At 45.3% G+C, this 23,092-nt stretch overlaps 1 protein-coding gene across 8 annotated transcripts; it reads right to left on the bottom strand.

Annotated features, from left to right (window-relative positions):
- Nucleotides 1-109: 109 nt before the first annotated feature.
- On the bottom strand, nucleotides 110-22,168 carry RNF223 (ring finger protein 223). 8 transcript variants are annotated; one of them, XM_062620101.1, is made up of 3 exons: nucleotides 4,397-4,962; nucleotides 2,002-2,133; nucleotides 110-1,501 (listed from the first exon to the last, which is right to left on the bottom strand). In XM_062620101.1, exons 2-3 carry the CDS (start codon nucleotides 2,051-2,053, stop codon nucleotides 810-812), a joined length of 744 nt encoding a protein of 247 aa, XP_062476085.1. In that variant the 5' UTR covers nucleotides 2,054-2,133; nucleotides 4,397-4,962; the 3' UTR covers nucleotides 110-809. The 8 variants fall into 8 exon arrangements, with proteins under 8 accessions (XP_062476085.1, XP_062476077.1, XP_062476078.1 ...); XM_062620093.1 differs by having other exon boundaries at nucleotides 110-1,657; nucleotides 4,397-4,956; XM_062620094.1 differs by having other exon boundaries at nucleotides 110-1,657; nucleotides 4,632-4,956.
- Nucleotides 22,169-23,092: the final 924 nt, after the last annotated feature.

Below are 23,092 nucleotides of genomic sequence, written 5' to 3'. Positions count from 1 at the left end.
GTGTCTTAATACTGACACATTTGATGATTAGGAGGGTAAAGCTGCTGTCATTTTGGCAGCAGTTTGCCTGTGAGAAGCGTGAATGAAGTTTGCTGATGAATTAACTGCCATGTATAGTGCCTAAAAACTTCCCCCCTTATGTTCAGAGTTGCTTTCCAGGTAGGAATGAGGGATTTTTAAGCATCTTCTTAAGGGAAAAGCGAGTAGAATGGGCTCTCTGCTCCGTTCCCAAGCTCATCGGGGTGGTAACACAACCGAGGTGATGGGTACCGGTGGCACATCCATGTTTGGTCAGCAGGAGGCAGCATTTACACCTCCAACATGGAATAACACGAGGGAAATGTTCCAAGCGTGTGGCATGAAGGTGATTTTCATCTGTTTCTATGCCTTTGACATGTCTTTACCCTCCCAATCCCAGCTCCTCTTAGGAATAATCATGTAGATCCTTCAGTTTGCAGAAATAGCCCTTTATTCCCTGAGGGAGTTAGAGGAATTGCACCCACTGGCAGCTGGTACCCAGTCAGGATGGCACACAGGGCAAACGGTTCCAGAAGCCTTCGGAGCTCTGTTTTCCGTGGGGATTTTGGCAGCAGGATGCTGCAGCAGCTCCTTGGGGCATTCCTGGGCTGGAGACGGCTTGGCAGGGATGTACTTCAGTAGAGCTCCTGAAGGTGAATGCATGCGTTCAAGGTAGGAGCGTGGGGAGTGGGCCATGAGGTCTTCCAGGACCATGGAATGCTGCTGGAGCAGCGGCCCTGTTCCCACCTCCACGATGTGCTGCTAGATGGGAGCGAGGAGCTGCTTTGCTGCTACTGGAAAGGGAGTTGTGTCACTGGTGTGGCTGCCGTGGTGTGTTTAGGGGGAAGATACTCGGGTCTGCTCATGGCAACAGTCCTTGTGAAGCACCGGAGGTTCCCTGTCTTCAGGGCACACTGGACTGGCCACAGAATGATGCAGAAGAGGATGATGATCAAGGCAGAGAGGAGGACTATGCGCTTCCAGTCATCACACATGTCACAGCGGGACAGCCTCCCAGCTAGCCCTGTCGGGGGGGCCTCTGAGCTTTCTGGCTTGCTCATGGCAACATCGATGGAGATACAGGAGTCTGGATCCTCGGGGTCGTCGGATGACTGACGGCAGCACAGCTTGGTCCCTTCCATCCACAGCACCTTCTCCTGCTGGAGCTCGGGAGGCAGCGTGGCAAGGAGCTCCTTACTGGTTTCCAATGCTGGGGCACCTTCCAGAGGGATGCTGGTCAACTGCCTGCAGAAGGGGCAGGGGAGCTGGTCCTCTGGTTGGTTCGGGGGCAGCCCCGTGCTCAGACGGGCCACGCATTCCAGGCAGAAAACATGGGAGCATTGGAGCAGTTTGGGTGTCTTGAAGGTGTTGTCGTAGGTGTTGAAGCAAATGGAACACTCGACAGGAGAGGCTGGCTTTGGAGAGGCTGGGTTCGGAGAGCCAGGTTTGTCAGTTGGGGATCTCGCCTTCCTCTTGCCATCTCCTGGGGAGGTGACAACAATGGGGCTGATGGGGATGGGGATTTCAGTTGGAGAGGCAGGGACCGGGCTGGTGGGAGACTCCGCCGTGGTGGAATGCCATAGGTGTGTGAAGCAGGACATGATGGTGCCCGGGGAAATAAAGAGAGCCCTGGGAGACTCTAGGAGAGAAGAAAACCACAGCCTCCATTTTAACCAGTGTGAAGACACCCATCACCGCACCTGCGTTTAACCCCTTAAAAGAAACCAAGAGCAAGTTTGTGACTTCCAATGCATCCTGAGCCTGGAATAGATCCCTTCTAGAGGTGAGAACGACACAGGTAGCCTGGTCGAAGCTGATACCGAAGGTGAAGTTACACATCCTGCACAGAAGCAAGCAACCAGCAGAGCTCCACCATCCAGCCAAAGCCTCTCCACCAGAACCACCATGGCACAAGAGAGATGGGCGCAGTCTTTCCCCATCCATGCCTCCCTCTGGGCAGATAAAAACACAAGCAGCACCTACCCCGGCTGGTGCTCCCCGATACCTGCGCAGGGAGGAGAGCAGAAGACTCCATGAGGTCAAGTAGGGACCTCGTTATGGCAGCCTATTAGGCTGGGAGGCACTCAGATATTATGGTGGCAGCATGGGCAAAGCCTAAGAGACAGATAACACTATTCAGTTGTGGAGGTAGCGAGGCGGGGGGGGCGAACCTCTTCTCTCTGGTGTGCTCATAGAGGTTGTGCCTTGGAGCATGGTCCTAGGAGGTGAGGCACCACTGTGATGCTGCTTGGCTTTGTGGATCCAGAGTGGGATTGAGCTCCCTCATCTCACAGGAGAACCCAAGGGAAGGGAGGACACAGTTTAGTGCATCCTCGGCCACAAGCAGCTCAAAGAGCATCGATACTTCCCACCGTGACACAGCAAGAAAAGCAATGGCCCTGGTGCGGGAATAAGGGGAATTCTCCACTATTTCCTTGTTGCTCGGGTTTCCCTCAGGAAGCACAGCTCTCCCCTGCGCTCAGCCCCTGGGCAGTGCCAGCACAGCCCTTGAGAGCTGCCACGTGCACTCTGCGTCGTCATGGCACGCAAGCAGGAGGCCCTGGGTAGCTGATAACAGCAGTTCAAGTCATCCTAAGCTAGACATGCAGCTCTGCAGGCATTCTGGGGCTCGCATACGCCACTTCTCTGCTATTGAGCACTGCTGTCGGATCAGTGTTTGGCTGGAGGAAACTCCCAGCCCGATGCTGTGCGCCTGGGGAACATTCCTGTAGGCTGCATCACTGAACTGGCTGCGCTTGATTCTTCCTGTTGGGAGATTTAAGCCATGACAAGCCAAGAAGGTTCCGATGGCTGCTGTAATTATAGGGCTCCATTATCCGGCAGTGGCTCACCAGTATGGGCTGGAGACTCCACATCCCTGCATTAAAGGCTAATTTAAGGTATCAGAAAGACTGGGTATTCCTTATATTGCCCCAAAATAGTCTCCATTATTTAGGAATGAAGTATTCTCCCATCACAGCTCGCACTGCCAGAGCTGAAACCACCTCTAAGAACCTTCCTTCTTCTCTTATTCTAAATGCAGCCATTCTTAGGAAGCCTCCAGTTAAATTCCCACTCACAGATGCACCCTTTAGCTTGTGGTAATGTTTCTTTAATGCAGTTTCTCTCTGACTAAAGATCACTGTGCATGTTTTAGCACTATCTGGCAGATGCTGATGAATTCCAAATCCAGTTGGCACAGAAATAAGGGAAACCCCTGAGTTTTGTGGGTGGTTTTTTTCCCCCACTAAATCTTCCGGTTTGCAGAACTCCATCCCCTACACCCAGCCCTTTGCAGTGCCTCGGCTTGGAGTGCTTGTGCAAAATAAGCAGCACCACCAGTGGCAGAAGGTAACCTCAGACGGAGCCTTTGCTTATGAAACTGTCATTTCATAGCCTATCTGATAAAGCTGCTCTGTTGGGGGGTTTACTGGCTTGTAATCTGACAGCTGTAGCAACAGCCTTATCGTGACAGTAAAGCTTGAGGAAGTTTACTCGCAATATTTGCTTTGAAATGAAGATACCGGCTTTTGTTCACAGTTTCCTCCTGTTAAAGGTGATCGTGACACTGGAGATGCTTTTTAGGTCTAATCATTTTAGAGTCGACTTAATTTTGCCACTATCTTGGTGCTATGGGGCTCTTTGATCAGAGATGATGCAGGGAGACTTAAAATGGGAAGATATGAAGAGTATAGGGCCAAGGCTCGCTAAAACTGGAGGGTCCCAAGCACAGACAGGTTTGGGTAGGAAAAGGACCTTAAAGCTCCTCTACTTCCAACCCCTTTCCACTAGAGCAGGTTGCTCCAAGCCCCATCCAACCCGGCCTTGAACACTGCCAGGGATGGGAAATCCACATTATTATGTGTTTATTATTAGGAAATAAACCACTGAAGACATCCAGTGTGGAATCTCAATGGAATTAGTTAGGATTTGGGGGGTTGGTTGTTTTCCTGTTGGTTTGGGGTTTTTTGCACTACAAAATCATATTATTTATGTATTTTTTACATACAGAATAGTATCTTCAGTTGCTCAGACCTCCCTGCTCACACTGCACCTATTCCCCTCGCTTTCCCAGCTTTTCCCTGGGCTTTCCAAAACCCTTGGGAACATCAGTAAATAACTAAACCATCCAGGTGAGAGCCATAAACCCAGATTTAAAACTAAGTGTGATTCTTAAATGATTCTATGAACTTCTACGATTCCTTTTTACTTCCCCACAACTTCTAGGAAACTTCTTTCCACCCCATAAAGCCCGACAGAGGAGAACACGCAGTTACGGTAGTGGCCATGTAATATGATTCTCTAATGGTATCTTATAACTCAGAACCACCGACTACACAGCGAGTTAAGAGGTGTATAGATTAAAGTCTATAAATACCTGTTCAAAGTGCTGCTTAGGAGGAGAAAAGCATGTTCCAGGCTCTTGATTTCTACCCCTGAAGAGTCTTCTCTCCAGAGGATAGGCTTAGTGTCTTGTGTTATAAGTTGCTTTCCGGTTTCCCAGCTCCCTGGTTGCTTCCTGACTTGTTTCCAGCACGGTAGGTCTGTGTACAAGTGGCCCTGCCGCTGTAATTCAGGTATCTTTTATACCTTCCTGTCCAGAGGTGACTTACCTGCTCCACCTGCCTTTCCCCATCACCACTGAATCACTCCACCAGCTGCGAGCGTGCTCCCGCTCCGGCCGGTTCCTGTGACAAACAGGGCAGGCTGGAATGCTCCTGATAAGGGGCAGTGCTTGCGAGGAAGAGATGTGGGAAATGTTTACTTCTTCATCTTCTCCGGTTGGGGAAGGCCTTTTGCTTTCAAATCCTTGCAATTCCTCAACCAGCTTTGAGGTTGCTTAATCGCTCTTTGTAATCTGGTCTGGTTTGGGCAGGCGTTTTCACAGGGCTGCAAGTTTCAGGACCACCTAAAAGCAGCGATGGCTGTTCTCTTGTTTCTTCATTAGGGACAAACTGTCTGACAGTGCCTTAGATTAACAGGACTCTGACACTCAAATTCCTTGTCCTTGGTTGAGGAGGACGATATTGTTGCAGTAGAATCATAGGATCAGAATGGTTTGTGTTAGAAGGGACCTTAAGGCTCATCCAGTTCCAACCCCCTGCCACAGGCAGGGACACCTTCCACTAGAGCAGTATAAAATCCAGTATAAATCTGAAAGCCAGGAGGCTGAAACAGTCTACACTGCTTCAAGCTCCTATAGGGTATATGGAGGGGAAGGAATGTCATTCTTTCCAGCTTTTGGTAGTAACTGACATAGAGAAATATTATTTGAGCTGCAAATCTTTTGCGGTTCAAAGGACATCAGTCCATGAGCCAGGAAAAAGAACCAACAGATTCACACTCAAGTGCAGATAAGGAAACAAGAGTGTGTGTTTTGAGGGGGAAATAATGAACAATCAGAATTTAGCCTAGTTCATATATTTGCAAATATGACTTTGGACAAAGAAGTGTCTAAATCCCATGGACTTTAGTGGCAGTTGGATACAACTCACTTTGGCTCCCCCATTCCTCTGCTTCAGGTGCCACTGTTCAGTTCTAGTGAGCTGAAAGCCAGAAGGAGGTTTTTAAGGGCGTTGAAATCACCAGAGTTTTAAATCACTTTTAAGGTTAAAAGTGAAGTTCCATGACCCATCCACAGCTAGAAGGACCCGATCTAAAGCATTGCTGCTCCACACTCAGCTCCGTGGGTGACTCTAGAAGACAAACACCTCAATGGATAATTCCAGTTAAATCCAAACTTTCCCAGATCTGCATCCCAACGGTACAGTTCCCTCATCAGAGTGCACATACAGCATAGGAATAACAACCCACACACCAGACGGAGCACCCAGTGCCAGCACGGTGTACTCCCAATCTATTTATGTTGCTGTTGAAGGATGAGTGAGGCTGGGAAGCAAACACTGCCTAGAGCTGACAGAGCAGGATGTCTGATGAATGGATGTAAATCGGTTTTAGAAGGCTTGCTCACTTAGTCACCTGCATAAGCACTTGGGTAAACTGAGCTCAAAATTAGCAGCATTTCAGTAACATATCAGGGGGTTGGACTAAATGACCTTTGAAGGTCCTTTCCAGCCCAAGCTAATCTATGATCCATGGCAAGGGGAGGTTGGAACTGGATGATCTTAAGGTCTTTTCCAACCCTGACTATCCTATGATTCTATGTTACATTGGGTAACACAGTGAGGAACAAAAGCCCTTGTTTTGGGTCTAGCTGAGACCCTCTGCCCTGGTAGTGAAGAACAGTGATTCACTTTATGGTCATGCTCTAAAGACAGACATAGGCACATTTTAAGCCCTTTACCCACTGACAAGACCGGGGCTATCAGCAGACCACTGCTATTTCAGCATTTCAGAGGGGGGTTCCCATCAGCTTCACCATGGAATGGGTTGAGTCCAACCCCGAAGGTGAGAGCCTGGGGCAAACCGGGCCGCCCCATACATACCCGCACATTCCTCCCTTTGCAAGGACACAGTGGGTGTGCAAGGCACCGAGCGTGCCGAGACCAGCTCCTTACTGGGATGACGAGGAGGGTTTGGCTTCCAAAAGTGAGTGGGAGGCTTGCTGTTATTTTTATCTTCTGCTTGGAAGAATAGACTGAGCATGGCCGGAGCTGCAGCTGGTCCTGGGTGGATCCAGAGGATTGGGAGCCATCAGTTGTGGGAGCACATACCTTCCTGTTTGTACTTAAAGGGACAGTGGTACTAAGTAGAAACAGTTCATTAATTTCCTTGCATTACACATCTCAGGTGCTTCTCAAAGGTATTCTCTGGGTACAGGCACAGGGGTATGCAAACAGCAGGCTGAAAACGCTTGTTTAAATTCATTCTTGCTAAGCTATGCAGGAGCCAAGAGGATGTGACTGGAACACTGGGATGAGATGTAGGAGATGCAGATCTCTGGTATAAGCACCGTGACCTGGAGCAAAACCATTTCCCTGGGGTTTTGTGGCTTATTTCCCAAATAGAAAAAAGAATTTGATAAAGAAAATTAAAAAAAAATAATCATAAACCTTCCTTTTTGGACATAGTCTTTGTCTGGATGGTGTATTTAAATGGGAAACTGGAATATTTAGGGCTGGTTACAGTGGCTCCAGCCAGAGATCCAATGGAGGATCCCACCTGCAGTGAATAACTGTGATTGAAACCTTGACTTTTAACTGTCAAACCCTTCCCATCATCCTCTCTCCTTGTTTCACCACCCTCAGCAACCACTGCCATCTCATCCAGGACTGCTGCAGAAGTGATGTGGTCTCCTCAAGGGTATGTATTCTTTTCAGGGGGCATTTAGGAAGGTTTATAGTGAACAAGATCATTTCCTAACAGCAACTACCAACTTCAAGTGTAACAAGAAGCAACGTATATTGCAGGGTAATACAAACAGACTGCTGATTAAAGCTTCAGGCTGTTCCTTTGCTTGTGTTTACCTCCACCACTGCCCAAGTGCATAACCCTTTTCACTCTCTGTGTACTTCATCTCAGTAGATAAAGTCACCAAATAAAGGTGGGTGGAAAGAAAGAACACCAAGCAATGAGCATCAAGCTTCCCCTGATGCTTTCTCCATCCAAGGCTAGCTAGTTTCTCATTCCTATGTACTGTTTAGCACATCTGGGAGTGCTTACCTTTTTGACCATGTTTTGGGTGTTGTTTGCAGCTCTGATTTGTTGGGACACATCCTGAGGCCATGTATAAAGCTTGGAAGGGCTTTTGTGCTGGGAGAAACCCAAGGGAGCAGTTGCTATAGAAGCATGAAAGTGTCAAGGGTCACACTGCTTTGGACTCAGCCTTTGTAGGACAAAGCTCCAACCTATTTTAGTGTTATTCCTGCCTATAAAAGACACATCTACTTGGTCCTTGGAGCTGCATTTTCAAAAGAAAAAGATAAGGGTATTGCTTAGGACTGATGTGCTGGTTTTGACTGGGTGAGAACAAGCCTGTCTAAAGCAAACACCCTTGTGCAACACGGAACAGAAGTGTCTGTAGGGTTAAATGCTTACAGCAGGAGGATACTGCTCAGACTACGTTGTCTGTTAGCCCTCACATCCACGCTCCCAGCTGAAATACACACGCACCAAGAAATCCCCAGCTCCTGTGACTTCTGACATGGATGCAGCTCAGTAGCTGAGCTTGCCACCTTCCACTGTTATCATCTGTTAATCAGATGCGGGATTAGTGGTGAGATCCAAGCACTGCCTGAGTTTTCCTGCCAAAAAGTCCTCTGGCCTCAACCTTAGCATCGCTTTGGGATCCCACAGTGCTCCTGAGAGTCAGAAGGCCTGATGCTCTACACGATTAATGCTCTGGGGTGATAAACAGGGCCATTAAGTGATGTTTCCCATGCTAACTCATGGAGCTCTTTTGTTTGGCTGGGCTTCACGTGCAGCTAGCTGCCTAACCGGGTGCTGGATGTGAAGCCTTATTAGCCTTGCAGTAGTTTGCACCTACGGCTAGAGCTGGCTATTGAAATTCCAATGCATGTATTCTGCTCTGTCAGGAAAGAGCCTGGTGAGTCACCAGATAAGGCAGATGGGAGCTCACCGTGGCGTAATTTTGGTATAATTATGTTTTATCCTTCTCTAACTGTTTCTAGCAGACAAGCTCGAGACACTTCCCAGACACAGAGAGCTGCGCCTTCCAGTAACTATGTTGATTGAGGATGTTATCTCATTTTACAGCCAGGGAAGTTGTGTGGGGCATGGGAAGGCCAGATAGCATTGAGAAATGCTGCTGTGACCTCTGTGCAAGCAGCAGTGATGGGACAAGTTGTGCCCCTTCGCACAGCAGAGTGCCTTGCTGTAGCAGTGGAGTAAGTCTTTAAATAGGAGGTGGAGTGGGAAACACCATCAGGGTTGTGCACTGCTCATAAATGTCTACTAAGGTAGCTTGATATAGGTACAGATAAAACTATTCCTGTTAAATAGAGCCACAGATTGTGGCCCTCAGGTATCTCCCATCCTCTAAGGGATGCCCATCTTTACCAACCAGGCCAAACCCAACTTCTGGAACCATCTGCCTCTGTAGTTTAATCTTATTCAAACACTAGATCCACCTGGCACCTAACTTTGCACTGTTCTTTGTTTCCTGTAGTCACCAGGAAAGCACCATGATTAGATAATCATTACAAAGTACAGCAGCAACATAGCAATTTTCCTGATACTCCATCACTCATGTGACTATTACTCTTCAGTGGCTTGAGGCTGTGTGATTCAGGCACTCGCGGCTAGCTTCTCAAATAGCAGGAATAGCATCCATTCCCTCAACATAAGGTCAGGTTTCTTTTTCTAGCCCTTTATTTCTGATGGAATGACTCATACCAATGGCTGAGCTGTGGTCTAGAAATCGCTGGTGATCCATGAAACCATCTGTTGCCTTTCCAGATGTTTATGGTGCTTCTATAGTGGCTTGCAAGGAAAGTTTGAGACCAACACTCATAAACAGCAGTTCAAAGGAAGAGTAAATCCCACCAGAAATAAAGTCATTGGAAGCATTCTGTGAGTGTGGCAGTTCTTCAAGATGATGCCCACAATGGGGCCTGTAAAAGGGATGGGCTTGGTCGAAGGGGCATTAGAGCTGCAACACCAGCTCCTTTTGATGCTGTGGGTGGCTCAAGTGCAGCCGGAATTGAGATGTAGTTCCATGCAAAGTGCATGGGAACCAAAGTAATTGCTCTCCTGAAACACAAACGGGATGCTCTCCCCATGGATCACAGGTAGCTTGCTGCCAGCACTAGAAGACGTTTTCCAGAGGCAGCTGCAGTCATAGCACGTTGCTGATGGGGAAGACTATCAGCAGGGCTAGAGGAGATGGCAACAGCAGCAAGGCAAAGGGCAGTGTTAAGAAGCTCTCCCCAGCACATTGCTCATTGCTGTCATGACTGCCCCACGCAGGTCATGTTCCGGCAGTGTTACTCACTTCCCGGCCTGCCCTGGTGACATGATGAGCTGGGGAAACAGCCTGTGATGTCAGAGCTGAGGAGTGAACGGCTGCGGGGACATCTTGCATCTCCTCTGCCGAGACTCTTCCTTACGCAACAAGCCACCACCCGCCCTCTCCTGGCCAAGTTCTCCACCAGCTTGAGAAGGATCAGATGACTGACACACCTCAGTGATCCCGAAGGACAAGCGTGACCATGAGCTCTCTACTTCTCTGTCGCGTTCATCGCGTTCTCCCCATCCCCAAGGATGAACAGTCTTCCTTCTCTTACGCCCACAGATGGAATCCCATGGCCCCTATGAAATCTGGGCTGTGGGACTGGGAAACCAGTAAAGACACGTCTCCATAAAGCTCAGCAACGCAAGCGGAGTGGTGGACATGGGAACCTCTGTAAGTCCCAGCTGCAGGAAGGACACCAGCACACTTTGGGCTTAGTGGCACTGTGTTCCTCCTGCACTGAGCAAGCACAGGACTCCACCTACTGCCTCCTTCCCTTTCCCATTCTGGAAGCTTAATTATCCCTGAGCCATATCATAGTCCTAAAACTGTGCAGCGATCAAGTGTTTCTTACCCTTTTCCTTTCTTTTCTCTCTTTCTTTAAAGCCCCAGAGAGAAACTGTTCCTTCTTTACCCTCTACCTACTCAATATAGAAATAATGGATGTGCCGTCCATTAGGACATGCCATCATAGCTTGTCTTTTTAAAACCCTGATCACTTTCCATCCCTCTTTTATATATGGTGTCTATATTTGCTTTGCATTCCTCGAGTTTCTGAAGTATTGATAGAGCTGCTCTCCTCCACGCAGTGCTCGAATGCTTTCTCAAGTGTGACACTTCAGTTACAGCCATAATAGGTTCAGTTCTTGTAATTATAGCTGCAGTTGGACATTAGTTTGTGTTATTAGTATACACAGTTAATCATTCAGCTCCTTAAGGCATATAGGATAATATCCCAGATGTGAGCCTGGCTAGAAGTACAGTGAGAAAGATATCTTAGTGAGTGGTCTATACTGAAGAGAGCAATTTATACTTCAATCCTAAAGAATGTGGTGAGGCAAGAATGGAAAGCATATCCTCATATGAACGTGCAAATACATTAGTAGATGCAGAGATGGAAACTGAGTTCCAGTGAGATAAGGCAAAGTGAAAAGCAGCCAGTGTTGGCGCAAGGGTAAAACGTCCTTCTAGTGCCTCAGATAATTTATCACCATTACCCTTATATGGGGATATAAAAAGAACATAAGGATGTTCTTTGTGCCTTCATAAAAGCTTAATTTATAACTTCATCCGTGGGTCTGGTTCTGTCCCCAAACGCTGACATCTGGATCTGAGCTGGAGAGACACTCTCCTGCTCGGCGTTCCAGCAAGAGACATCATTCCAGTTAATGATTCAAAGGGAAAGAGCAATCATGAGTGATGTCCTTTTAATACATTTCTATTTCCCATATACATATTTATCATGCTATTTTAGCAAAGTAGGCCACTAGAGCCCTTTGCAGCTCTTGCCCCAGGCTCCAAGTCACTTCTGTTCACTCTGGGGACTGGTAGAGTCACAGAAGCTGGTATTTCCTAAGTGTGTGACTAGAGAGAACAAAACAAGGAGAAAACTCACCAGCTCCTCAGTGGATACAAGTGGGTTTTACACTGGGCTATTCTTGAGCTCCCCAATGGGGATTGCTGAGGATCCAGGGGTCAGAGGAGTAAGAAGACTTGAGCTACCTTGGTGTCTCCCGTGGCAAGTCCCTCGCCTTCTCTCTGCACATGCACACATGCATGCACACAGTTGCACAGATAAATGCTGCTCTCCTTCCAGTTACATCATCCTGACACGGTCTTTCCACACCGCATGCTCTCAGTTTTGTGCTCTGTAGCCTTTGCTCAGCGCTTTACACCACACAGAGCATTGGCACCTTTCAGTTCTAGAGTAACAATGATATTGCAGTGCAATTACTGGACAGACATGGGCTGTCTGTCCCAGCAGAGCAGAAGGAGGAACTTGGAAGTGGGCTGAGGAACATCACGGTATTTGTGTTCACATTTTCCACCTGTTAATCCGGATCCTGACTCCAGTTTACACACAAAATGCAAATGGTTGTGGTTTTTCCACACTCACTTCCTTCAAGCCTAATCCTGTGTTAAATAACAACTTACAGTGAGTTCAGTGCAGAACGAGGATGCTCAGCAGCGTCCAGGAACAGAGCTTTGGCTCTCACAAACCCAGCGCCATGCCCTGTCACTCACTCTGAGTAATAAACTCAGTCAATGAAATCTTAAAGCTGAAATGCAATTGCTGCATATTCTCCATAGAAATCCTCCCTCTAGTAAGCAGAATGAAAGAGTAAGACCTAGATGGTGGATCTGAGGTAGCAACCCCCCCAGGACTTGATTCTGAATTCAGTTTTCCAGGATGTCATAGGGATGTACATGCCTTGAGATACTACATGAACTAGAGATTCTTCCTACCACCACTCCATCTCTGTGTAATACATCAGTGATGATATTTAAGCTCTCCTGTTTAGCTGTGGACCTTGTGTGAAAGGGAAATATCAGAGCAGATAGGCTGATTGAAGTTAAGCCAGGGATAAGTTAAACCCACAATTAATGTTCCAAGCTTCCCATCCCACTGTCTGGACCTTCTCCCAGCATTACCCAGGTGACATCCCCTTGGAAGGTCAACACTTGGAATTGGTTAGTCCCCCAGTAAATAGTTCTCACTGATCAGAACATGAAACAAAAGGAGAGCTCCTCAGGAGGGACTCTGATGTATTTTTAATGTACCTAATGCACAGAGCCAGTGTTTTAGCAATGGGTGTGATAGAAACAGCTAAACTAATTGTGTCCCAATTTGCTTTGCCTAAGTGCAATCTTAAATGTTTGTACAATCAACATGGAATAAATAATTAAGTTGCTCTAATCCTTCTTGCCGTTCTTGCTCATGATCAATATTCATGATATGAAGTGATTCTGGTTGAAGAGCATCAAGCTGCCCTTGGTCTCCTGCGAGCCTTTCTTTTCCACCTCCTGTGCTTCCTGACCTGAAGTTAGTCTTTACGCAGTTGTCACTAGGGAAATAAATGATGCAGGTGGCAAGAGGGGACAGGGCTCTGTGTTATAAAAGGGTCTTTGATCAAAACTGACATCAGGAAGACAGAGATGAGGAAAAAGCCAAGGGAAGTGGCAGTGAGCTGTGACAATGGTGACAAAATGGAGAAGAAACCAAATACAGCAGATTTGTGAGGTGCACTGAAATCCACTGGATCTGGATTTCTTCAGACCTGTGGCATAAGAAACGTGTCTTTGTCCTGATGTAAAACAGCTCTTGAAAGTGTGGCTCCACTGCAAACATGGCTGGTTCATGGCTCCTCTACTGGTCCAGGAATGGACATACTGGCCAGGTTAACCACTGCTCTGTTAGCACTGCGCAGGCCATCATGCACCACACAGAAAAGGAGACACAAAAACTAACCCAGCTCTAGTACCACTTGCTGTTCTTTTTCTTCCCTGATCTGCAAATGACTGGGATAATATTCAATGGCATCTTTAACTGTAATTTAGCATAAACTGACCATTTCAAATTAATACCCAAATGCAAACTGATACATCAATGATTATCACTATCAACCTCACTGCACTCCCTTTCAAGAAGGAAAGATTAATACTGGCAGGTCTGGCATCTCCAAAGGGAAGTGAGAATGTTGGGGCTTCAGTTTCTCAACCATAAGGAAGATTTCTCTTCCCCTTTCTTGCTTTTTTTGCTCTTTCCTGTAACCAAGATTTCTACAGCAAAATATGTTGTAACATTTTTATACATATACTTTTTATTTCGTGCATCACTCAACTTTAAATGCTCCTGAGATAGTTTGGATGACATATGGCTGCCTTCCTCACCCAACAATACCTACCGCTTTCCTGTTCCAAACGTACTGCAATCACAACGTTGAGTTGATGGCAGAATTATAGTCCTGGAAACCACCTGCAATGTCATAAAAATAAGATCTTGTTGCCTGAGCAGGGGGATAGATGATGCTGCACCACTTAGAGTCACTGCAGAAAAGACAGGTGAAGCATTTAGAGAAGAGATAGGTCATCTCCATGGCTTTTCTTTAAACTAGGGAACATCCTACTTACTCTTATATTAGTAACCAAGAGACAGTGAGGTAGTCTTTATATTTGTGATGATGGCGAGCTATAAGACCCACAGGAAGCTGTTGAACTTGTGCTGAGGCAGTTTGAACTTCTACTGCCCTGAAGATACTGTTTGGAGCATGGTAGCCTCCAGCAAGCAGGAGATCACAAGTGCCATGTTCCACTATCGTGCAGTGTGGATTTTAAAGCCATGAGTGGGTGTCTGGAAAATTGCTGGTTCCTCTGCTCACGTCCTGTGTCTGCAGGGATGCACAATTACCTCCTGGCTTTCCAGACCTGGATGAACGTGAGCTGCCTCACCTCTCCTGTGCCCCCAGGTGATGGGGAAGGAATAACATGGTGGGAAAGGAGGAGCAGACTGGTTCAGGGATCCGTGAGGATCATGAGGGCTGCACTGGTGCACCAGGATGGGAAGAAGCAGCTTGCAGAACCTCCTCAATGTGCCAGAGCCCACCAGACCCTGTGCAGCCCCTGTGGAGCTGTGGCCTTGGGCAAAGAGGAGCTTGTGAGAGCCATGATTAGAACATGGTTTCTCCATTGCTCATCCCACCCCATTTCTTGAGACAAAAATGTTATAATTTACACTAGGGTGACCATTTGGTTTCATAGAATCATGGAATTCCAGAGTGGTTTGGGTTGAAGGGACCTTAAAGCTCATCCAGTTCCACCCCCCTGCCATGGGCAGGGACACCTTCCACTAGAGCAGCTTGTTCCAAGCCCCTGTGTCCAACCTGGCTTCCTTCATCCTCTGACGGGTTGAACACATGAGCTGGCAGATGAATTCCTGAACTTTTTACTGCATTATAGCGATTTGCCATATCCTTATGTCTGGTTTTCCCTGGAAAATCTAGTCCTAGTTATTTACATTTCCTTGTAGGATCTGTATCCACATAGATACCCATAGAACATATTTTTCTGTTTATTTTACTTATTTACTTGGATTTACTGTGAACAAAGTAGTATCTAAATACTGCTGCAAGTGGTGATGGCATGTTGATTCTGGAACCAGAAAAGTGGAGCTGTGGAATGAGAGATTTCAGAGCTGTTGAATAAAAGGGAGGAAAAGAGAGAAATCATTTTGTCTTTCACTCAATATAAGGCAAGCATAGAGTTAAAAGGGTTTCAGATCAGAGGTCTGATCAGCAAGCTGCAGGTGTGCCCATTGAGTAGGTGTTGATTTGGGAGGGCTGGAGTACAAATAGGAAAGCTCACGGGTAGGAAGGGTTTTGTCTTCTTTCCTTCGTGTTTCTGGGCTGAAGACAGGATGGTGCTAATGAGGTGCTGGAAGATGAGCTTGAAGAAAGTGAGTTGCAATTGCAATTTTGATGTCCAGTTTGATGTCCCTGCAGGGTGGAACTGGGGGTGAGTTGTAGTTTATGGAAGCTGTGTCACTGCAAAGCCTTATGGAAGATAACACAAGGTTGGCATGATTGGCTCTTCAAAGGGGATTTCCTTTCTAGTAAGTGTATTGAGTAGCGAAACCGAGTGAAGAGGTGATTTTCTATAAGCCTCTCTGGCCATAAGCTGAACTGATTAAAATCAAAATATAGGTTTTCAAGCTAGCGATGGATTTCTCCTATTATTCAAGCCAACAGCTTAAAGCTGTATTTGTGGCAGTCTGCGAATGTAAAAGGGAGGATTTGTAGGGCAAGGTAATAGCTTTTTCTAGCCAAACTGTTATGCTTTCAGCTGTGAGAACAGCTGAAAGAAAATTGCCCTGATTTTTAGTGGAGAACTCTGTAGATATAGATCTGAGGCCAGGCTTTGTGTGCTGCTGCTCTCAAAAACTAAGGGAATTACTTACTTTTCATAAAAGCAATCACAAAGGTGCCAAGACTCCTTCCTCCTTGTGCAGCTCCAGGCGTGCCTTTTGAAGTATGCTGTGAATTTCCTGGCGATGAGAAAGGTATTTACAAAGCATCAACAGCTTGCTCAGGAACGGAAAAGGTAACCCCCCTCCAGGGACAGCTTAATAAATGGCAGCAACCTCTTACTCTGTGCTCCCCTAAGGAGGAGAAGCATCAAATTGCCCGGTCTCAGTGGCTGTGACAGAAGCCTCCCGGCAGGAAATCCTGTTGCATAAATCTGTTTCCTCGTTGCTTCCCATGCTGTAAATTTGATCAGAAACAATCCATCTCTTGAATGCTGTGGACTGAGGAAAGGGAGGTTTTGCTATGGCTTGATTTATTCTGTGCTTGGCTGTTCTCTAAGGACCCTGAAGCCAAGCTTGTTCTCTCCGAGCTGCTCTGGTGCTCCTTGTGTTCGCTCTGGGAAACTTGTTGAGTGCTGTATTTCTGTGCCTCAGCAATTGAGGCTTCTGTGAGCAGAGCCGATGTGACAGAGGTGCTGATAAAGGAGGAATGCATTGAGTTGGGACAATGCAACAGGCGGGGAGTTCACATCAGCCCAGATAAAGAAGTTCTTCAGGGGAATAGAGCAGGTTTTCCTCAGCTTTTGAAGTGCTGCTCTCGGAATTGCTCACATGTGCCTGGGATGCCCGAAACTCCTTTCTTTGAGAGTGCAGAAGGAAAGATGAGTTGATTCTGTATATGTGACCATAGCCTTCACTGGAAAAGGGGAGATTGAGATGAGCTCTTAGGCAGAAGCTCTTCCCTGTGAGGGTGCTGAGGTGCTGGCACAGGGTGCCCAGAGAAGCCATGGCTGCCCCATCCCCGGTAGTGTTCAAGGCCAGGTAGGATGGGGCTTGGAGCAAGCTGCTCTAGTGGAAGGGGTCCCTGCACTGATCATATTTAACAATACTTTTGGATGCTTTAAATTTAAACACAAGTTACCATGTTGTGAATGCACAATGAATCCAGCCAGGCCTTTAGGAATGGCCGTGGAATGAGTCGTTTCCCTAGATTTCTACAGGGTCTGCTCCAAAAGCTCATCCATAATGTCTCACTGAGAATGGCTGGTGAATTGTAAATGCAGGTCTTCTGTCTGAAGACCACCACAGTTTATCTTTTAAAGCAGCACTATTTCATGGAGCAGTTCCCTAGTAAATCAGTCACCAAGGAAAAAACAAACCCCCCAAGCCCAGAAAGCCTCCAGGAGCTGCACAAATTACATTATTATACTTTTGAAATGCAGTAGAAGTATTCCTGATTGCTTGAGAACATTATGCCCGCACCTTAGGATAACCCACTGCTATCTGCCTTGCATCTGCTAGATACTGCTCAAGCCAGTTAATTTTACAGCACAGGATACATGCTGGCACGTATTCCATTCTGGGACACCTATGTAATATACTGATTTCTTCAGACTGCTAAAATCCACGTTCACCGCCATCAGTTTTGGTGCTTATCAAGCCAAATGAGAAATCCTCCCCATGCAGAACTCAATTTACTCCTTAATAAAACTTAAATGGAAGTCCATATATCACTGAAAATCTTTCTTCAATGGGACCATAAGCAAAGCTATATATTACTGGCATCATTAAAACTTTAATGCACTTTCACATGTGTTTATAAAGCTTATATATATAATCTTTGTGCTCACAGCAAGGGCCTCGAGAGAGATTTCCCATCCTCCCCTTCAGCCTGTGTGAAAGGTACAGCTAATGTTTGCAAAGGCATGGAAAGACTTAAACCTTAGTAGCTGTAATTCATATAATTATCATATTTGATAAATTTACCTGCGACTAAACATGCAGAACTAAATGTTCCATTAAGAATGATGAATATTTATGGTTTCCCACATCCTACGCTTGCGTGCTTTACAAATATTTGCATGTGAAGATGGTGTTTTGTTTCCTAACAAAGAATTAACACCTAAAGGGGGGGCGGGGGATAAACCCCAAATATACAGTAACAGTCGTGCAATTTGCAGAGTATAACTTCTAGTGTGAGGAAAGTAGGTAACAGACATCATAAGTTGCTGTCTTTTCCATGTCCAAATAGAAAGAGTTTATATGGAAACCTAGATTCTCCTCATGTTACACATCACCATATAGTTGGTGGAGGAAGGAAATCTGTTTAAATACAGTGAAACCTACAGACTTTTCAATCAGTATTAGATTAATCTATACAAATTGCTTGGTTCTATAGGCTAGTTCTGTACCTGGGTAATTCTTTTCGATACTTTCATCCATATACTATTTTGGATGGGACAATATGCTTGGGTGATGGTCATTTGCTTACTCATAGGTGTTTAGACTGATTAAACTAGGTAATATTTATGGTCTTAAGTTTCTAAGCAGAAATTACTGTTTCTTACCAAAGGAAATACAATAGTGGTTACCTGTTACGTTTTGACCTTCAACTATTAAGGGGGTTTTATGCTTTTAAAGCTGCATTTTACCCTTGTCACTTATAGAGTGTCAGAATGTCAAGATACGGTCAAAAAGCACATGGGATCATTGTATTACAATATGGGAGAAAGCTTTACATAAAATTCCTATGACTACATGCCAAGGGTCTATCACAAATCCAGATCAAAGCTAACAAATGACATTTGGTTGCAGGAATGAATGATCCAAATCATGAGGTAACAACATGCAGCCTGGCTCTTGTTGCCAAGGTCATATACACTGAGCAGTACATTACAGCATGATAGTTGTGCTCAGAATGAGGGACGAGGCATGGAATAGCAGTGAAAAATGTGAAACAGAAGCTCTTGGGTCTTATTAGCATGTGCAGCTATAGGGCAGAGGCAAGATCAAGGTGCTGAGCAATTCCTGGCATGCCTAACTTCCACATGAAGCCTAAAAGGTTTTTATTTGCATGCCACAACTCTGTTGTCAACCTGCAACCGTTGCCTAATGGCAAAATACCTGAGGCAAATGATGGTTGACTGAGAAATGCCAAGTTTAAATACGTATGTGCTGCAAAGCGGTAGGAAAGCTCTAGAATTGGGGAAGTTGCTCCTCCTTATATACATGCAAAACAGCAACTGATTAAATAGAGGGGGGAAATAAACCACACAAAAAAAGCAATCCATAATAATGACAGCCCCTTGCAGAATAAACTTGTGCCTGTGGTACCTAATCTGTGGCTTGCAGATACCTGAGAACGTGTAGATTACTTCTAAGGGATTTATGTATCAGTATTTAGCTAAGAAAAACAAAGGTATTTTCTCCTGTAGAGGAAGTCCTTCACAAAGGACTCTACACCTCCATTAGAGACTAGAAAATAAGAAAAGGTTTGAAAGCACTGCACAAAAGCAGAGGTTTCCAAGCTTCTATTCTTGTACAGTACAATAAGAGTAGTGTGATTACACAGGCAAAGCCATTTAGCTGCATGATAAGCAGTGCACTTGCAACTCCTCGCTTTACACTGGTGACAGTAAAACCACAGCAGAGCAATAGGTTACCACTGAGAGTGTGGCAATGCTTTTACACTAAACACAGAGCATTGGTTTCCATATTTTGAACAGAAAGAAGGTTTACCATCAACAGGGACAATATTTAAACTTGTTTTGGAGGTTTTTAAGATTTTGGGAGGGGTTAAGCAGGAACAAGATCAGATTTGATGCAATATTCTTATTAAAATGCGATTGTAATTTCTTGAACTGCTTTTTGTTCTCCTCTTTTATCTTTAGTTCTTTCTAGTTTAGTTCTTTCTCAGTATAAAACTTGCATTTCAGCTGGTACACCTTAAACACAGCCTCAGAAAATAGTTTCAATGGAAAGGTACTTCTAAGTTTGCCCTGTGAAATTAAGAGGTAGGAAAGTAATATAGCGTAATTCCAGCTTGGGGAAAAGGACTTTATTTCTTCTGTTGTCAATTAAAGCAACCTGGGGTATAAGAATAACTTCTGGTTGTTTTTTGAGTGCCTTTTGTTCATTATCAGACTCCACGTAGCCTGTGAATTGTTTATCTCGTATCCCACTGTAACCCAGACAGAGATTATGTGCATCTGTTCTTTGCTTTTTGAAGTGTGGAAATATCCCCTGTGTGCATCAAGTCTGTGCCTGCTCTTCATTTCTCTTCTGCTTTCAAACTTCCAGGGTTTACCATTAAAAAGCAGCTGTGATTTCATTTTCTTTGCCTTAAGGGGAAAAAAAGGGAAAACATAGCTGGTAAGTCAAGTGAGGTGCATATTCATCTTGGTAGTATTAAGAATCCCAGCTTAATGATAACAGTAGAGTAAGTTACTTTGGTGGCACTATATTAAGTTTCAAACTGTCCATGAAAATTGGGTTGGAGTTGCCTACTCCCTTAAGAAGTTAGCAAAGGAAAGATGTAAAGGGTGTACAGCGAGCAGAAGATCTCAAGCTAAAGGCTTCTGCTTGATAGGAACATCCTACACAGCAGTAGATAGACCCATGTGTTTTAGTTTAATTTGAAATATCCTTTGGCTTGACTGAAAGGTGTTCCTCAAGGTCTTGCATTCCCACATAATACAATGAGAAGTCAGAGAATCCTCTGCATACTTCTCAACAAACAGTTAAGCAATCTCAGAATGACAACTGTTAAACTGCCCCAGTCTGCCCAGTCACACTGGAAATGCAGTTCTCCTGAAGGGCTGCTCTGCATGTCAGGATTACATCAAGATGCTTCCCTGGTTAACAGAAACATTGCCACTGGATTAGCAGACCATAAAATCATGTCAGTACCAGCAGTTGCCTTCTCTTGACAAGGCAACCAATGTTTTTACTTGTGTTATGTAGGTCAGATCTGCTCAAGAGCAATAACTTTCTGCTTGACCGCCTCACTGTGTGTCACCCAGGTAGTCCTCCAGGAACACCATGGGATGAGCAAATGTATGTGAAGGACAGCATCGTCTGCCATCTGTATGCATTATTTGAGTCCTATCGCACGTTTTACAAATACCTTTTCTATTCTTCTTAAAAACAAAGATTTTGAGCTTTTCCTTAATATTAATGCAAATCTATTAATAGGTTTTTACTAGTTAAAGCTGATTTGAAAGAGGCTTAAGCTTTCCTGTTCCTGCTGTGATCCAAAGCAGGCCTTTGAAACTGTCAGGATGAAATCAGTGCTTGTGTAGTGAAGAGAAACCCTGGATATATTTGAGTTGATGCCATTTGAAGGCACTGTCAGGGCAAGCAGCCTAATAGACAGAATTCCAGAGTAAAGGATTAAAGAACATGGCTCACTTGGAGCAGTTTGAATGGGAATGAGGACATATAAGAACTAATGCTTTAATTTACTAGAAGCATAGTAGGTCAGATCTAGGAAAACTTGTCAGCATTGGTGCAGATGGTGTTATGCTCCACATGAGGCAATATTCCAAGGTTTTTCCTTAAGGAGATGGTATTCACTGAAAAATGTCACTGGTCAAAGAAATTCTTATTTCTTCGCTCAGAGGCATCCAGCTTTCTCCAAAAACCTGTATTCCCATTCCTCAAATCATAGAATCCCAGACTGGTTTGGACTGGAAGGGCCCTTAAAGCTCATCCAGTTCTCCACAGGTAGGGGCACCTTCCACCAGAGCAGCTTGTTCCAAGCCCCTGTGTCCAACCTGGCCTTCAACACTGCCAGGGATGGGGCAGCCACAGCTTCTCTGGGCACCCTGTGCCAGCACCTCAGCACCCTCACAGGGAAGAGCTTCTGCCTAAGAGCTCATCTCAGTCTCCCCTCTGTCAAAACTACCAGAGCATCCTTTCAGATGGCAGTATCAGAAAGCAGTTGGCTGTTGGCTGTGCTGTGGATGAAAGGAATCTGGTTACCTGCTAGGGTGCCTTTAGCAACTTCACAGAGCATCTCCCTGTAACAGCAGCTGTTGCACAGAACAAATCTCTCCAAAGAAAAGCATCACCTCTGTAACTGTGCCCTGTGCTTCCTGCTTCGTTTCAGAGCTGCTCTGTAACATGCAAAGTGAGAGTGCTTTTGCTTTGTCTCTAAGGGGAAATCCTGGTAACTGCCTCAACCAATTGCTAAAAGCCACAAGTCAGGAAGTTACAATGCCAGAACGCTTTAGTGGCCTCTGTGTGCAGAAAGAGGTGAGTCAGGAGCCTGAGTACAGAAACCTAATATAACCACAGCAAAAGCAAGGCTTGACTTACACTTGCAGGATGAAGAACCTCCTCAACACAGCAGAAGCAGTGTGTTTTCTTCCCAGCATTACCATCTCCATTTGCACAGACATACTGGAAATACCCTTCAGAGAAAACAGATAATGTGATCTAAGAGTATTTTTGCTCCTGTCTCACAGCTTGACAATAGAGTTGATAGATGAGATCTTTCTGTCAAGTAACCTACAATAAAAGCTGTTTATTTTGAGGCAATTTGTAATTCCCTGCCTCCTAAAGGAATGTTAATTTTGACACCTTTCCTGCCAAGCACTCCAAACAACGTGCAGCAGTTAAAACCACTGCAGAGTTACATCTGCCAGCTTCACTCTGAAGAGATGTCTGGACATGTTGTTGTGTGAGAAAAGCCTTAAACAGAGCTGGATGGAAAACTTCAGTGCAGTAAGAAGTATTTTGAAAGCACTATTGAGGTAGAGTAGACACATTTTGAAAAGGATTAATAAATCCCATAATATATAAATAAAACCTAATAGATTGATAAAACCTAACCTATATCGATTAATAAACCCTGTGATATACATATTATTAACCTATCTATATGGCTGTGGTTAATCATGATAGTAGCTTGCACTTTTGCTTCCAATGCAACTTTTCATATCCCGTTTTCCCCCACCCTCAGATTGGAAAGGTCACTGCAAAAAGTTGCTTGGACCATATGTCCTGTTGATTTATTCTTTTGTTCTGGTTTGAATATGTGCTTGTGAGCAGCAACCTAGTTTTGAGGGACTGCAGTTTTTGTGCTGCAGTGGCAATAGCTGTGGGACCAGAAAGACAGATATTTAGCATCATAATTTGTTTTGCCAGCATCTACAACTCTTTTCCAGCCATTTTATGCCATAGAAGTGCTGTCCTCTGAATTATGGGGTAAAACAACCAACAAAGCCCCTATCTATGCCTGTCCATGTGCAGAACTGTTTTCTGCCTTGTAAATTAAGACATTTGGCTCTAAATTCAAGCCTCACAGTTTCTACCTTTCCTTCCTGCATCTATACACTTGA

The sequence above is a fragment of the Pezoporus occidentalis genome, unplaced genomic scaffold (genome assembly GCF_034315485.1).
Source record: "Pezoporus occidentalis ecotype Australia unplaced genomic scaffold, CSIRO_AGI_Poc_V1 ctg219, whole genome shotgun sequence".
Classification (NCBI taxonomy): Eukaryota; Metazoa; Chordata; class Aves; order Psittaciformes; family Psittacidae; genus Pezoporus; species Pezoporus occidentalis.
This window is presented reverse-complemented; position numbering and strand designations above follow the sequence as displayed.